The 16,992-nt window shown below is 40.9% G+C and overlaps 1 protein-coding gene across 1 annotated transcript; it reads right to left on the bottom strand.

Moving 5' to 3' along the window:
- Nucleotides 1-1,488: 1,488 nt before the first annotated feature.
- Nucleotides 1,489-16,809, bottom strand: HAUS1 (HAUS augmin like complex subunit 1). The gene is made up of 9 exons (XM_027576513.1): nt 16,698-16,809; nt 15,764-15,938; nt 10,074-10,209; nt 8,680-8,814; nt 6,834-6,957; nt 5,957-6,022; nt 4,475-4,546; nt 4,188-4,235; nt 1,489-1,751 (listed from the first exon to the last, which is right to left on the bottom strand). Exons 1-9 carry the CDS (start codon nt 16,725-16,727, stop codon nt 1,701-1,703), a joined length of 837 nt encoding a protein of 278 aa, XP_027432314.1. The 5' UTR covers nt 16,728-16,809; the 3' UTR covers nt 1,489-1,700.
- Nucleotides 16,810-16,992: the final 183 nt, after the last annotated feature.

Genomic DNA, 16,992 nt, shown 5'->3' with positions numbered 1-16,992 from the left:
ATGATCCTGGAGGCCCGGGATCGAGTCCCGCATCGGGCTCCCTGCTCGGCAGGGAGTCTGCTTCTCCCTCTGACCCTCTTCCCTCTTGTGCTCTCTATCTCTCATTCTCTCTCTCTCAAATAAATAAAATCTTAAAAAAAAAAAGATTTTTTATTTTATTATTTATTTGAGAGAGAGAGAGACAGCGAGAGGGGGAACACAAGCAGGGTGAGTGGGAGAGGGGGAAGCAGGCTTCCCACAGAGCAGGAAGCCCAATGCGGGGCTCGATCCCAGGACCATGGGATCATGACCTGAGCCGAAGGCAGACACCCAACGACTGAGCCACCCAGGCGCCGCAGGAGAGGGAAATTTTTTTTTTTTAAAGATTTTATTTGTTGGGCGCCTGGGTGGCTCAGTTGGTTAAGCGACTGCCTTCGGCTCAGGTCATGATCCTGGAGTCCCGGGATCGAGTCCCACATCGGGCTCCCTGCTCGGCAGGGAGTCTGCTTCTCCCTCTGACCCTCTTCCCTCTTGTGCTCTCTATCTCTCATTCTCTCTCTCTCAAATAAATAAATAAAATCTTTAAAAAAAAAAAAAAAAAAAAAAAAAAAAAAAAAAAGATTTTATTTGTTTATCGGAGAGAGAGAGAGAGACAGAGGCAGGCAGAGGGAGAAGCAGGCTCCCCGCTCAGCAAGGAGCCCAATGCAGGACTCGACCCCAGGACCCTGGGATCATGACCTGAGCCGAAGGCAGATGCTTAACTGACTGAGCCACCCAGGTGTCCCAGAGGGAAATTTTTAAGGTCATTTAGATAATCTTTAAAAAACTGATGGCAAACAAAGCAAAACTGATTGTTTCTTCTTTTTTTTTTTTTAACTGATTGCTTCCTAATCACATGGTGCAAAATTCTTAAAGATACAAAAAGGAACATAGTAAAAAAAAAAAAAGGAACATGGTGAAAATTTTTTTTCCCTACACCACATTTGTGAAGTCCTTTGATTTTATTTATTAAAGATTTTACCACACGGGAATATTTAATATTTCCAAATTTTCAAATATTTCTATCATTTCATTTATGGCTCCTGGATTTGAGATGCATGTTACCGACTGAATGTACGATTATTTAAGGGTCAAAACATTAAAGCTTCTTCATGGTTCCTCTCACTTTTTTTTTTTTTTAACATTTAAATCTTTGATCTTTGGGATTATCCTGACATAAGGTATAAAGTAAGGATCTAGCACCATGTGTTGAATTATCCATCTCTCCACTACTGATTTAAAAGGTCAGCTCTTTCATAAACTAAATTCCTGCATATATTAACATTTGGAAGTAGGCAGGTGAGCTGATCAGAAGGAACGACAGCAGAGCCCTGGAGGGAGGAGTGGGAGAAACATAACCGAGCTGCAGAACTCTTCTCTTCACTTAGCTGACCTCATAAGTGACTGCATGACAAATGTCATAATGTTCACCAAAGAGACCCAGTGAGGGACACTTAACTGCCAGCAACATAGAGAACCCACAATGCTTTTTAATATGAAAACTATGTATTTGGGCACAGAAATACAATATATAACCAGAAACCACTGTTTAACAACAGTGACATTATTATCTCATCTAAGAACACAGGAGTTAAGTTATTAAGGAAGGCCAAGAGAAAACAATTCTTTCAAGTCCTACTCAATGTACTCTGTTAGGGAAGACGAAGCTTACTTGACTCTGGTCACAGTTCCATCATGTCTACTTTCTTTGTAAGTTCAGCTTCAATGGTATCCTAAAGGAAGAAAGCAACACCATAAATTCTATCAACAAGGACATAAAACAGGTGGTCTAACTTCTAGTGTTATTTAAAGTAAGGGAAGCAAAAAAGAAAAACATTAAAGCAGAATTTCAGGGGTGCTTGGGTGGTGCAGTTGGTTATGCGTCTGACTCAATTTTGGCTCAGGTCATGATCTCAGCCTTGTGGGATCGAGCCCCACACTGGGTTCCATGATCAGCGTGGAGTCTGTTTAAGACTCTCTCTTCCTCTCCCTCGGCCCCTTTCCCGACTGGCATGCTCTCTCTCTAAAATAAATAAGTAAATCTTAAAAAAAAAAAAGAAATTAAACAAATACCATTATAAATATTAAATTTGCTTTTAGATAATTCGTGCTTTTATATCTCCCCCTTCTCCACACCCCAAAAGTTTTCAGACTCCTGATTCTAATAAACGTCTCAAGGGGGAAAAACCCTTTAGAGAGGTGAGTCGCTGTTATCAGTATAAAGATACATGAACCCATTTTTCTTTTTTTTTTTTTTTTTAAAGATTTTATTTATTCATGAGAGACAGAGAGAGAGAGAGAAGGAGAGGGAGAAGCAGGCTCCCAAGGAGCAGGGAGCCCGATGGGGGACTCGATCCCAGGACCCTGGGATCATGACCTGAGCCGAAGGCAGACGCTTAACCATCTGAGCCACCCAGGCGCCCTGAACCCATTTTTCTGACATCTACTGTTTGAGCAAAGTACTTCTGCAACTTCTTTCACGTCACCTCTTTCCCACTCTTGTTGCCACTTTCTCATTACTTCTCCCCTGGTCAAAATAGGCCAATCAGTTTCTGCAATTTTCTTTCTCCCTCCTTCAATCCACCCTATACACTGATTCCAGAATAATCTTTCTTTCTTTTTTCCAGAATAATTTTTCTAAAGAACTGTCCTAATCAAAAAGCATAGCTTTGGAGTGCCTGGCTGGCTCAGTCGTTAAGTGTCTGCCTTCGGCTCAGGTCATGATCCCACGGTCCTGGGATCAAGCCCCGCATTGGGCTCCCTGCTCAGCGGGAAGCCCGCTTCTCCCTCTCCCACTCCCCTTGCTTGTGTTCCCTCTCTCACTGGCTCTCTCTCTCTGTCAAATAAATAAATAAATAATCTTTTTTTTTAATTCTTTTAAGGATTTTATTTATTCATTTGAGACACAGAGATACAGAGAGAGAGAAGAGAAAGAATGAGCAGGGAGAGAGGCAGAGGGAGAGGGAGAAGCAGGCTCCTTGCTGAGCCAGGAGCCTGATGTGGGGCTCGATCCCAGGACCCTGGGATCATGACCTGAGCTGAAGGCAGACGCTTAACCATCTGAGCCACCCAGGCACCCCAATAAATAAATAATCTTAAAAAAAAAGCATAGCTTTGATCACATTTCTTTTTGGCTTAGAAAATAAACACACAGCAATGTTCAGTGGTCCCCTAGAGCCTCTAAGTTCAACCCTCTTTATATTTAAGATCCTTTATATCATAAACCAATTGATCTTCTTTAGCCCTATCATCCACTGTATACTCCTAAGCATCTGGACTACATCACTTGCCAAAGCTTAGACAAGTCCTCCATTTTTTTAGCTCTTATACCTTTGTTAATTCTTTTGCCTAGAATATTCTGTCTCTTGACCCCTCTTTTCTAGCCAAGAAAATCTATGCAAAAATTTAAAAGAGATAAAAAATCACTATGTATTTTATTTTATTTTTTTTAAACTTTATTTATTTATTTATTTATTCATGAGAGACAGAGAGAGAGAGAGAGAGAGAGAGAGGCAGAGGGAGAAGCAGGCTCCCAAGGAGCAGGGAGCCTGATGTGGGACTCGATCCCAGGACCCTGGGATCATGACCTGAGCCGAAGGCAGACGCTTAACCATCTGAGCCACCCAGGTGCCCTCACTACGTATTTTTTATGGAAAGAAATATATAGGGTGCCTGGGTGGCTCAGTCGTTAAGCGGCTGCCTTCGGCTCAGGTCATGGTCTCAGGGTCCTGGGATCGAGCCCCACATCGGGCTCCCTGCTCAGCAGGAAGCCTGCTTCTCCCTCTCCTACTCCCCCTGCTTGTGTTCCCTCTCTCACTGTGTCTCTCTCTGTCAAATAAATAAAAAAACTTAAAAAAAAAAGAAATATATATACATATCCAAAAAAGTATTTAAAAAATCCATGGTGGAGTGCATGGCTGGCTCAGTTGGGAGGGTATGTGACTCTTCTTGATTTCGGGGTCATGAGTTCAAGCCCCACATTGGGTGTAGAGCTGACTCAAAAAAACAAACAAAAAAAAATTTTTTTAAATGCATGGTAATGACACATAGCAACTTTGGGACTGTGGTTTACCTCTGAGTAGGAAGGAAAGAAGGATAAAGGGAGCTTTATCAGCAGTTTTTTTCTTTCTTTTTAAAAAATCAGAAGAAAAAAAAATGGAACTACTTACTAATTCCCGTTTTGCTTCTTCAATTTTCACCTGAGCAAGGGATGGGTTCTTTTAAAGAAAAATAAAACAAGAAGAGGTTATAATGCATCACCCAGGACTCAAGGAGAAAAAGTGCAACAGTCTTTTTCAAAAGGCAAAAACCTTATAGAAGTGTATCCAGTGAACATACAATATGGAAATTTAGCAGACTTTAAATCCTTAAACATGGACCTGGTATTTTCATGATCATTTAGTACCCTTGGGGAAAGTTGGAGATGACTTTTTTTTAAATTCATAAAAATAATTACCGGCATTAAATCTAAATAGGACTCCAATTTTTTCTTCAAAGGTATAGTCTGTCGTTTTAGTTCTGCCAATTTCTGGGGGTGGAAAAAACACAGGAGTCACAGAGCGATAGAGATATTCATAATGCAACTAAACACTGCTCATTTCTGAAATAAAACATAATAAAGCATTAACATTAAGATATTTTAAATAATGTATCGAATTGTATCAACAGGTCAAAGGAGGTTCAAAGATATATGAATAACAAACTTCTTTCCAATGGAAATAATCCTTATAAGACGCTTACAAGAGGAAAGTTATACTCCCATTTATTAAGAATAGGATTTAAGTGGGGCGTCTGGCTGGCTTGGTCCATGGAGCATGTGACTCTTAATCTCAGGGCTGTAAGCTCAAGTCCCACATGGGATGTAGAGATTACTTAAAAACAAAATCTTTTTAAAAAAGAGAATAGGGGCACTGGGTGGCTCAAATGGTTACGTGTATGACTCTTAGTTTTGGCTCAGGTCAGGATCTCAGGGTCCTGGGATCGAGCCCCACACCGGGCTCCACACTTAGCGCACTCTGCTTGTCCTTCTTCCTCTCCCTCTCTGTTCCTGTGCCCCGCTCATGCTCTCGCTCTTTCCTCTGTCTCCCTCAAATAAATAAATAAATAAAATCTTTAAAAAAAGAAAGAGAAGAGGATCTAAGTATGCTGTCTAAGAGTACAGAATAATGTGATTAAGAGGAATCAGAATGTGGGGGCCTGGGTGGTTCAGTTCATTGGGCAACTGCCTTCGGCTCAGGTCACGATCCTGGAGTCCCGGGATCGAGTCCCACATCGGGCTCCCTGCTCGGCGGGGAGTCTGCTTCTCCCTCTGACCCTCCCCCTGCATACGTGTGCGTGCGCTCTGTCTCTCTCTCTCTCTCAAATAAATAAATAAAATCTTTAAAAAAAAAGAGGAATCAGAATGTAAGGGAACAATTAGGATCTCAAATATGTATTGATGAATTGTCAACTTTAGATTCCAAAAATCAAAGTGTAAAAAATTTTAAGAATAAAATAATAAATAATAATAAAATAAACAAAACCCCTCTTACTCCCTCTTCCCACCAAAATAAATGAGACACTTATACAACCTAAAAACCTAGAATTGCATCCTATAGAAGTTTTCAGACTGCATTTTTACTGTAAGTGGAAGGAGAAGGGGACCTAGATGGTTAGCCCATAATCCCTCAATAAATTTATTTTATAAACAAATCCATAACATATAACCAACTCTAGCAAAGAGTTTCTAGCATATAGTAATAAATAAAGGAAACCAAACAAACGTGAGGATAGTTAAAGCTAACCAAGTAATAAAGGTATAAATACTGGTGAACATAAAGTACAGAGGTAAAGAAAAACAGGTCAATAGTGAACAAACCTCTATACAAAGAAACAAATGAAAAAGCAGATTGTGCACTAAGATTTTAAAGAAAGCTAAATTGGGTTAAACTGAGCTCACCTCTGAAAGTGCCACTAGGGACTGATGAGACAGAGACGCATCCATGCCTCTGGCTGAAAGTTGCTCCTAGAATTCCAAAAAACAGAGTTCGGTTAAAAACAGTATTTTGAAAGTGACCATCATTTCATATTTTCATATATAACACAGTAATGAGAAGCTATAAATCACAGATGAAAAACTATACATGCATCTAAGCACTTTTTTTTTTAAGATTTTATTTATTTGACAGAGAGAGACACAGCGAGAGAGGGAACACAAGCAGGGGGAGTGGGAGAGGGAGAAGCAGGCTTCCCGCTGAGCAGGGAGCCTAGTACGGGGCTCGATCCCAGGACCCTGGGATCATGACCTGAGCTGAAGGCAGATGCTTAATGACTGAGCCCCGCATCTAAGCACTTCTTTGCAGCATGTGGATCATTTCAGTCACAGATCTGCCATAAGATGGGTGCACTGCTAAGAGTCTGGGCTTCAGGGCCTGGTTGCCTGCATATGAATTTGGATCCGCTGCTAAGCAGCTACATGACTTTGGGCAAGTTACCTATCTTCTCCATAGTTCCCTTATCTGTAAAAAGGTAGGAATAATACTGTCTAGTTTTAAGGATGAAGGTCAACAAGAAATCGGAAAAGAATTAAATAGGGGCACCTGGGTGGCTCAGTCGGTTAAGCATCTGCCTTCAGCTCAGATCATGATCCTGGAGTCCCAGGATCGAGCCCCCCCACATCCGCCACCCCCCCTCAGGCTCCCCGCTCAGCAGGGAACTGCTTGTCCCTCTGACCCTCCCCACCCCCATGTTCTTTCTCTCTCTCAAATGAACAAATAAAATCTTTATAAAAATTAAAAAAAAAAAAGAACTAAATATATTCAGTCCTTCGTACAAACCTCTGCAGTTCTGATTCCAAATCTGAACTCTTCTGACTTTGCTTTCAGGAAGTCCATGTTCCGAAGACGACTGTCAACTTTGGCCCTTTCTGTAGTCAGATGCAACTCGGCCTTCTTCAGATCCCTTTAAAAAGTAAAATTGAGGGCACCTGGGTGGCTCAGTTGGTTAAGCGACTGCCTTTGGCTCAGATCATGATCCTGGAGTCCCGGGATCGAGTCCCAGTCTGCTTCTCCCTCTGACCCTCTTCCCTCTCATGCTCTCTATCTCTCATTCTCTCTCTCAAATAAATAAATAAAATCTTTAAAAAAATAAATAAAAAGTAAAATTGAAAACATTTTCTTCTCCTTGGTGGAATTATTATAAAGAAGAAACTCCACTACTTTTGGGATTCAACTCTGGATTAGCCAAAAGTTGGTAATACACTCGCTGGATTTTCTACCACATATTTTATATCCCAGACTAGCTACCATGTATTCTTCCAGGTCATCTTCCTCTCCATGTTGCCACCTGGAATTTTTCTCAAGGAATACTAAGTAATTTTAAGATTAATCTATGCCAATCATTCTTGGAGAAAGTAAACCTGCTGCTTTAAGAACTGATTTAATATATCCAAGCCTCCATGAATTATGGAGGTCCCAAAGTCCTCTTTCCTAAATGTGACATGATAGAGTGCCTTGCATATAAATACGCAATCTTTGTTAAGTAAATTTACATACCATCAAATTACTTGTGCATATCCACGTTCCAGATCTACAGCATCTAATCTCTGGGGCAACTGTGACCTAAAGAAGGTCCAGAGAATCAAGAGGAATACCAGAGCTCTAGGGGGCCTGGGTGGCTCAGTCGATTAAGTGTCTGACTCTTTTTTTTTTTAAAGATTTTATTTATTTATTTAATTGACAGAGAGAGAGAGAGACAGCGAGAGAGGGAACACAAGCAGGGGGAGTGGGAGGGGGAGAAGCAGGCTTCCTGCCGAGCAGGGAGCCCGATGCGGGGCTCGATCCCACGATCCTGGGATCATGACCTGAGCCGAAGGCAGTTACTTAACGACTGAGCCACCCAGACACCCAAGTGTCTGACTCTTGATTTCGGCTTGGGTCATGATGTCAGGGCCCTGAGATCTCGCCTACGTCAGGCTCTGTGCTCAGCAGGGAGTTTGCTTGAGATTCTCTCCCTATAACCCTCCCTGCCCTCCAGCCCCCGCTTTCATGAATACATACACACACGTTCTCTCTCTCTCTCTTTCTAAAATAAATAAATAAATCTTAAAAAAAAAAAAGAGGGATACCAGAGCTCTAATAAGAACGGGCAACAAAATATGATGTGACTTTAAGTTGCACCATAACTTTTAAATAAAAAAACAATTCACATAAAATTTTCAAAATTATAAAACCTAGGCTATTTGTTGAGGTGCCTGGGTGTCACAGTTGGTTAGGCATCCAACTTTTCACTTCCACTCAGGTCATGATCTCAGGGTGGAGGGATTGAGCCCTGCATGAGGCTCTCTGCTCAGTGGGGTGTGTACTTAAGATTCTCTCTCCCTCTCCCTCTGTTCCACCCTCGCTCACACTCTCTCAATCTCAAATAAATAAATAATTTTTAAAAAAAAAACAACATAAGCTATTTGTAAAAGAGGAAAAAAGGTAAAAATTATATGAAGTAAAAGGTGAAAGTCTGTACCTAACCAACCCCTATCTACATCCAAGTCATTTTTTACTTAGAAAACCATTTATGGACCCCAGTTCCTAATGTGTTGTTTTAAATCATACCCACTGCCAAAACTAAATCTGACGGTGTCTTGCCTTTATAATAAACATTGTCACCACTTCCAACTCGGTTACTTACTCTTGTAGACATTTTTCTAACACTAAAGTTGCAGTTAGGTTTTTTTCAAGTTTTGCCAATTCAAGCTTGATTTCTTCATTTTTAGATTTGGTACGGAAAAGATCAGAGGTCAAATCATTCACTGCAGGGATAAAACTAAAAAAAGAATCTGGTCATATAAATGGACATTAAGGACAATAATGACAATTATTCCTCATTTCTAACAATGACTACATCTCTATGTGGGTTTTTCTATCATCACGCTGTTTCATACCTCCATGCATTTTTTTCTCTATGCATTTTTTTATATGCTGTTCCCATTGCCTGAATAGCCCTTCTTCAGGCAAATTTCCTTTTGTCTTTCAAAACTCAAATAAGATTTACTCCCATTCTGGAACTCACTACTCCTTTCTCTGTGCTACTTAGCTACAGCTGGTACATTCTTGTATTGCTACAGATGTCAAACTATGCTAGAGTTTTACATACCCATCTCCCTTATTTGACCATGAGCAGAGACTGTTCTTGCTGACAGTTATTATCCTATTCATCTCTGCTTCCCCAGTGCCTGCGTGTGCCTGTGTATGTATGTGTATACACACCTATTGATATCTATCTATCTATCTATATGTACATATATATGTATGTATATACGTATATAGCTAGGGTTATATGCCTAGCATATTAACCGGCATTTGGTGTCTGCTGAGTTGCTTCAAGTTTAGATTTCTGCTGCAATATAGTCTTATGTTCTTATATCTAAAACGCTACCCTCTGAGCATATATATTAATTCCAAGTCCTTATGTGGGCAATTAAGTAGAATAGCTATACAGTTCTCTATAAGTTACAGTGGTAGTCCTAGCTAAGACATGGCCACCAGTGGTAATCATATGGACTTTGGTGTCAGACTGGGTTGGAATCCCAATCCTGCCATTTACCAGCTTGGAGAAATTATTTAACACACCTCTCCTGAGCTTCAGTTTCCTCTTAGGGTTGTTGGAAAAGAATAATATTATTATATAGGTGGGATGCCTGTCACCCTACTTACTTAACCTACTATACCCAGAAAGGGGGACATAACCAAAATTCAAAAATTCACTATGCTCAATCAGATATAATTTAGCCTACTGCTTTTCTTATTATTCATAGGGAGCAATGTAAGTGATACCTAATCCCTTTCCAAATATACATGAGTACCAACCTTCACAAACCTAATCTTAGAAGAAGAAAATTTAAACAACACCAAGTTTATCTTAATTAATTACACATACTCACTGGCAATGATAAGGAGGAGTTAAGTAAATTTTGCATTTATTGTTAATTTCCTATATAGAATTACCCAGAGAAACAAAAAGTCCTTAGGTCAAGACATTAAAATATATATGATTACAGATATTAAAATTGTCATGAAAATTACCTAGCTAGTGAAGTATCCTTTGTTTCAAGGGCCACTGCACTGTCAACCAAAGCATTCAGGTACCTAGAACCAGTGCTTGAAAGATTGGCAGGGGAAAAATTCACACTCTCCATGAGAAGGCTCTGAAGATGCTTGGCTGAAAAGATATAAGAGTTCTATGGTGACTAAGATGTTTGCTTTATTTTAATTTTTAATAGCTTTATTGAAATCTTATCACAATCCACCCACTTAAAGTATACAATTTGATGGTTTTTAGTATATTCACAGAGTTGTGTACCCACCAATATGATCAATTTTAGAACACTTTCATCATCCCCCAAAAAACCCCACATTTCTTAGTCATCATATTCCAATTCCCCAACCCATGAAGCCCCAGCAACCACTAACCTACATTCTGTCTTTACTCATTTCATATTTGGGTATATACCCAGGAGTAGAACTGCTAGTCATATGGTAACTATGTTTAACCATTTGAGGTATTACCAGACTGTTTTCCAAAGCGACCATATGATTTTAAAATCCCACCAGAAATGTACAAGGAGGGGCGCCTGGGTGGCTCAGTCATTAAGCGTCTGCCTTTGGCTCAGGTCATGGTCCCAGGGTCCTGGGATCGAGCCCCGCGTCAGGCTCCCTGCTCAGCAGGAAGCCTGCTTCTCCCTCTCCCACTCCCCCTGCTTGTGTTCCCTCTCTCGCTGTGTCTCTCTCTGTCAAATAAATAAATAAAATCTTAAAAAAAAATGTACAAGGATTTCAATTTCTCCATATCTTCAACAACAGTTATTATGATCATTATTATTTTTGCATAGTGGTCACTCACATAACTTAGTAATGATCAATAAAATGATAATCCAAGATCTGAATATTTTTCTTTTTGATTGTAGCCCTCCTTGTAGGTATGAAGTAGAATTGTGGTTTTCATTTGCATTTCCCTGATGTCTAATAATGCTGGCTTAATGGCCATTTTTATATCTGCTTGGGAGAAATGTATATTCATACTCCTTACCCATTTTATTTATTTATTTTTAAAGATTTTATTTATCTGACAGATAGAGACATAGCGAGAGAGGGAATACAAGTAGGGGGAGTGGGAGAGGCAGAAGCAGGCTTCCTGCAGAGCGGGGAGCCTGATGTGGGGCTCGATCCCAGGACCGTGGGATCATGACCTGAGCTGAAGGCAGACACTTAACGACTGAGCCACCCAGGCGCCCCTCCTTACCCATTTTAAATTGGGTTATTTATCCTTTTATTATTGAGTTGTAAGAGTTCTTTATATGTCATAGATATAAGTCCCTTATCAGATATGATTTGCAAATACTTTCTCCCATTCTGTGGGTTGTCTTTGCATTTACTTGATGGTATTCTTTGAGAACAAAAGTTTTTAATTTTGATGATGTCCAATTTATTTAATTTTTCTTTTGTTGCTTGTGTTTAGGGGAATCAAAGCTAAGAAACCATTGCCAAATTCAAAATCTTGAAGACATACACTGACGTTGTCTTCTGAGTTTTAGGTTCAGCTCTTACATTTAGGTTTTTAATTCATTTTGAATTAATTCTTGCATATGGTATGAAGCAGGGTCCAACTTCATTCTTGTACATGTGGATATCCAGTTCTCCCAGCACTAGTCTTTGAAAAGGCTATTTTTTCCTCCACTGAATTGCCTTGTTACCCTTGTCAAAAATCAGTTGACCAGGAGTTAAGACTTGTAGCCTAACAGTGCAAAGAGATCTGCATGCCACCCCCCACCCCCCAGTGAAACAGGCGAACATTGTAAAAAACAAAACAAGAAACCCAACCATGTAAAAACAACAACAACGAAAACCAGAACCAAAACACAATGATTTAAAGCCTCTGAAAATGGTTCTAAGGACAAAGAGCAAATAAACATCCATTCTAGAAAATTTATGAAAATTCAATGAAGAAGGTGAAAGTTTGTGGTATTTAAACCAAAACCACCCTCTCCTTCTCCCTCCCAGTTCAGTGAGGTGGAGACTCCAATCCAGACTGTTGTAGTTAAGAACACAGGGATCTCCATGCCCCCTGCTCCCAGCCAGAGGGCTTTCTGTCCAGGAGAAATTGGACTTCAATGTTTCTCATCCTGCCACCAGCTATCTGTTGCTGAGACTAAGCCCTAGGTCAATGTGGCTGCGAGGTGCGGGCTCTCTTCCTCCACCCAGCCACTGTTTTTGGAATGGAAGCTCTACCTTGCATGAGCTTCTACCCTACCCCAAGGGCCCTTGTACCAGGCTCATGAGGTAGTGATTCCATACCAGGAAAGGCAAGCCAAGAGGACCTAAGGCTGCTGAACTCCCCTGTCCACCAAGCACTCAGCATCTACACCAGCAGTGCCACTCAGAGAAAAGTTTGCTATTGTCTCTACCTCCAACTCCAGACCCCTGGCTCAGAGATTTGGGGCAGAGGAAGAAGCAAGCCACAGAAGAGATAATTCCCAGTATCTTCCCAAAGGAGCTGAATTCATTTGCAACAGAGCCTGGAGAAGTCCAAGCCTAGAGAGACTCTAAAGAATTGTGGAAGTTATAGTAAAAAGCAATTGGGAGAAGAGTCAAGACACGGGTTAAACTGTAGGCTAGTTAGTTTGCATGGGAGGAGCAGAAAACAAGACATGTAAGAGAAGTCATTCTTAGGTCACAACAAATATCAAACATTGCCCTCCGAAACTATACCTTTAAGGGTGCCAGAATTTGATTGGATTAGCTTGTAGCTTATGTCCCACAGCATTGTTGGAAACAATAATCAGCCGTCAATTAGCAGAATTGCACAGTTGGATGTGGTCCATGAAAGAGAGGAAGACAGTCCTACCAAAACCCCTGATATCCCACAGTGACTGTGGGGATACTTAAGTACATGCCTCCCTGAGGAGCAACATCACAGGCTTAACACCATCAGGGGTAAACAGGCTTCATTAAAAACAATCAGTCGGGGGGCGCCTGGGTGGCTCAGTTGGTTAAGCGGCTGCCTTTGGCTCAGGTCATGATCCCAGGGTCCTGGGATCAAGCCCAGCGTCGTCTGGTTCCCTGCTCAGCGGGGAGCCTGCTTCTCCCGCTCCCTCTGCCTGCCTCTCTGCCCACTTGTGCTCTCTCTCTATCTCTCTGTCAAATAAATAAAATCTTAAAAAAAAAAGTCAGTCATTAAACAAATAAGAAAACAGCAACGACAACAAGTTTTGGGGGGCTGGGGTGTTGGGAGACTCGTACTCAGAGTTGCTACAATACATTATCTAAAATGTTCTGTTTCCACAAAAAATATATAGGAATGTAAAACAAGAAAGCATGACCCATGGTAAAAAGCAAGCAACAGAAACTGCCTGTCAGAATGACCAGATGTTGGATTTACCAGAAAAGACTTCAAAACAGCCATGCAAACAAGTTCACAGTACCAAAGGAAACCAAGATGAAAGAAGTAACAAAAGGTATGAGGACAATGTTGCATCAAATAGAGAATATCAAGAAGAAATAGAAATTGCTAAAAAAAAAATGAAATGGAAATTCTAGAGTTGAAGAGTACAATAACTAAAATGAGAAGTTGACTAAAGAAACACCCAGCACCTGGGTGGCTCAGTTGTTAAGTGTCTGCCTACGGCTCAGGTCATGATCCCAGGGTCCTGGGATCGAGCCCCACATCGGGCTCCTTGCTCAGCGGGAAGCCTGCTTCTCCCTCTCCCACACCTCCTGCTTGTGTTCCTGTTCTCCCTATCTCTCTCTCTGTCAAATAAATAAATAAATTCTTTAAAAAAAGATGAACAATAGATTTGAAGTAGCAGAATAAATAATAAGTGAACTTGAAATTAAAGCAATAGAAATTATGGAAGCTGAAGAACAGAGAGGAAAAAAGTGAGAAAAAAAAAGAGCCTCAGAAAAATGAGAAACACCATTAGGCACACCAACGTATGCACAATGGGAATCCAGAAGAAGCAGAAAAAAACAGTCAGAAATAATGAAATAATGCCTGAGAACTTAACATATTTATTGACAAACAATAATTTACACATCCACGGAATAACTCAACAAAAAATTAAATAACTCAACATACCCAAGCAGAAATAATGCAAAGAGATCCACAAACACATATATCAAAGTAAAAATGTTGAAGTAAAAGATAAGGAGACAATCCTGAGAACAGCAAAAGAAAAAGGATTTGTTATTTATAAGAAAACCCCAATAAGATTAATAGTTGACTTCTCGGCAGAAACAATGGAGGCCAGAAAGCAATGGGATAACATATTCAAAGTGTTCAAGAGAAAAACTATCAGTGAAGAATTCTACATTTAGCAAAACTATCTTTCAAAAATGAATGCAAAATAAAGACTCCCAGATAGACAAAAACAGAGAATTTGTTAACAGTCCTGATTTAGAAGAAATTTTCTTTTTTTAAACTTTTTATTTATTTATTCATGAGAGACAGAGAGAGAGAGAGAGAGAGGCAGAGGGAGAAGCAGGCTCCCAAGGAGCAGGGAGCCTGATGCAGGACTCGATCCCAGGACCCTGGGATCATGACCTGAGCCGAAGGCAGACGCTTAACCATCTGAGCCACCCAGGCTCCCCCTGACTTAGAAGAAATTCTAAAGGAAGTTCTGTGGGCCAAAAGCAAGTGACCCCAAACAATAACTTGAATGCACACACAAAAAAACAATGAATATCAGAAAAGGTAGCTATAGAATTATAAAGAGCATACATGCATATTTTTTCTCCTGATTTAAAAAGCAACTGCATAAAATAATATACATATCATCTACATATCGTAGAAATGTAATATATATGCTGAAAGCAGTGAATTAAAACCAAAAGTCAATTTTGCTGTATGTTAATTTTTTTTAAGATTTTTATTTATTTATTGAGAGAGAGAGAATGGTAGAGAGAGAGCATGAGAGGGAAGAAGGTCAGAGGGAGAAGCAGACTCCCTGCCGAGCAGGGAGCCCGATGCGGGACTCGATCCAGGGACTCTAGGATCATGACCTGAGCCGAAGGCAGTCGCTCAACCAACTGAGCCACCCAGGCACCCTGCTGTATGTTGATTTTTGAAAGAAAATTGGAAAAAGCCCATACATAGTAGAATTACAATATAAACTGTACTACATTCAAAACATTGCATGTAACACATGCCACACACATAATTAAATACAGGGCAATTGTAAGTCTCACTCTCTTGCTCATTTGTATATTCCAACCTATAGAAAGTTTTTGTCAATTCTTTTGTGTGTAGTTTGTATTATAAAAACAACAGGTGTCTTGAATGTACTTTTTCAAGACACATATGCACAGCAGAAAATTCTAATGCAATCCTATGAATACATAGTGATAACCTGATTTGTTCAAGTGTTGCAGTTCATGGCTGCCACCTCAGATGTCCTGATGGCTCGTTAAACTAAAGCATGGAGCCCGGAAACAGACCAGAAAGATATGTAAGTGCAAAACCAAAGCCTTTTATGTCAGGCTAAGTTTAGATACATGTTTTAGGGGTTACTATATGGTATCAGCGTACCAATAAAATTTACATTATAATTAAATTTATGGCTTATTAAGTTGCTATATAATGGAGTGGGAGGCAAATCTGTGTGAAATAAGAAGCAAAACTAACAAGCAGTCTACACTAAATTAATTTTGTATTCTTTGGTGTTATAAAATGTAGTTACCTCGAGTTATTAGCTCATTCAAAATTCTGTAATTAATCTCACCTTCTGATTCATATTCACTTGCTTTCTGTTTCAAGTCCTCTATTACCAAGTAGACATCCCTGTCCCGAACCCTGTTGCGTTCTGAAAGGTGATGTAAAATCTCCGTGGTCCGAGCATTCACCTCATATTGTGGAATGGGGTGATCTCCATGTATTTTTTTCAACCACGCAGCAACCTAACCATTAAAAGAAAAGCAAGTATTATAAGCCTTGTTTATTGTAATAGCATGAAGCAAATATGAGAAACAAGTGATCAGAAGCAAACAAAATGTTCTCTAGAAATATTCTGGCAACCTACTTACTTCACATTATAATTTGTCTTTACGGAGATAGATACCAGATGTCAGGAAACAAGTGAGCAAGCCCAATGAACAAAATCAGAAGACAATCCACCCTTCCCTAAAGCTACAAAGCGGTATAGGCTAATAATTTGCATCACTCGAATGATTTTAAGCTCAGTATGAAGGTGCCAAAGCATATTTATAGGTGCAAAGTCTGAAAAAAGAGTTGCCCTCAACACACCAAAAGCCCCGCTGTACCCAGAGGCACCTAGAGTAGGGATGCAGGATGAGGAAGGTCAGGTGTGAAAATCCTACTAGGAAGCAGCAGTGAACGGTGAGGCTTGGCTGGAAAGTGGCTTTGGATTCGGAAGTCCCACTCCAGTCGGCTGAGAGGTATCTCGTGCCAAGGGGCTCCTCAACGGCTCTCCAAGCCTGAGTCCAAGCAAGGAAAGCCCCGAAGGAAGGGAAACGCCCTTTCCCGGGGGTCTAAGCAGAGTGGGGCTCGCAGGTCGTGAAGGCGGCACCAAAGATGGGCCAGCAGAGTAGGAGTAGGAAAAAAGTAAACATGGTGTGCCCAGGCGATCCGCGGACGGGGAGAGTGTGTCAAAGATGCCGTCTCCAGGAGGCCACAAATCCCCGATCCCGCCCCATCACCTGCGCCTCTTTCTCTTCCTGTGCTTCCATAGCCGCCGCTCCCGCCACTTCTCGAGAAGTTCCTCGCGGGAGAAGTTCACAGCTAGCTCTGAAGGCCCCGCCTACACATCGTTGGTTCCGCCCCCTTCTGGGCCCGGGATTTCTGGGAGTTGTAGTTTTTACAAGGATAGGGGGCCTCTCAGTCCTTGGGCAAGGCTGGTCCAAGACTCCAGCACCATGAGCTTGCCGCCACGCGGCCCTCTCTGCTCTCGGTGGTATCATTTCCTAGAGGAGGACAGCCGTCTAGAACCAGGCT

The sequence above is a fragment of the Zalophus californianus genome, chromosome 14 (genome assembly GCF_009762305.2).
Source record: "Zalophus californianus isolate mZalCal1 chromosome 14, mZalCal1.pri.v2, whole genome shotgun sequence".
Taxonomy (NCBI): Eukaryota; Metazoa; Chordata; class Mammalia; order Carnivora; family Otariidae; genus Zalophus; species Zalophus californianus.
Note: the sequence above shows the minus strand (reverse complement) of the source record. Positions and strands in the feature narration are given on the sequence as shown.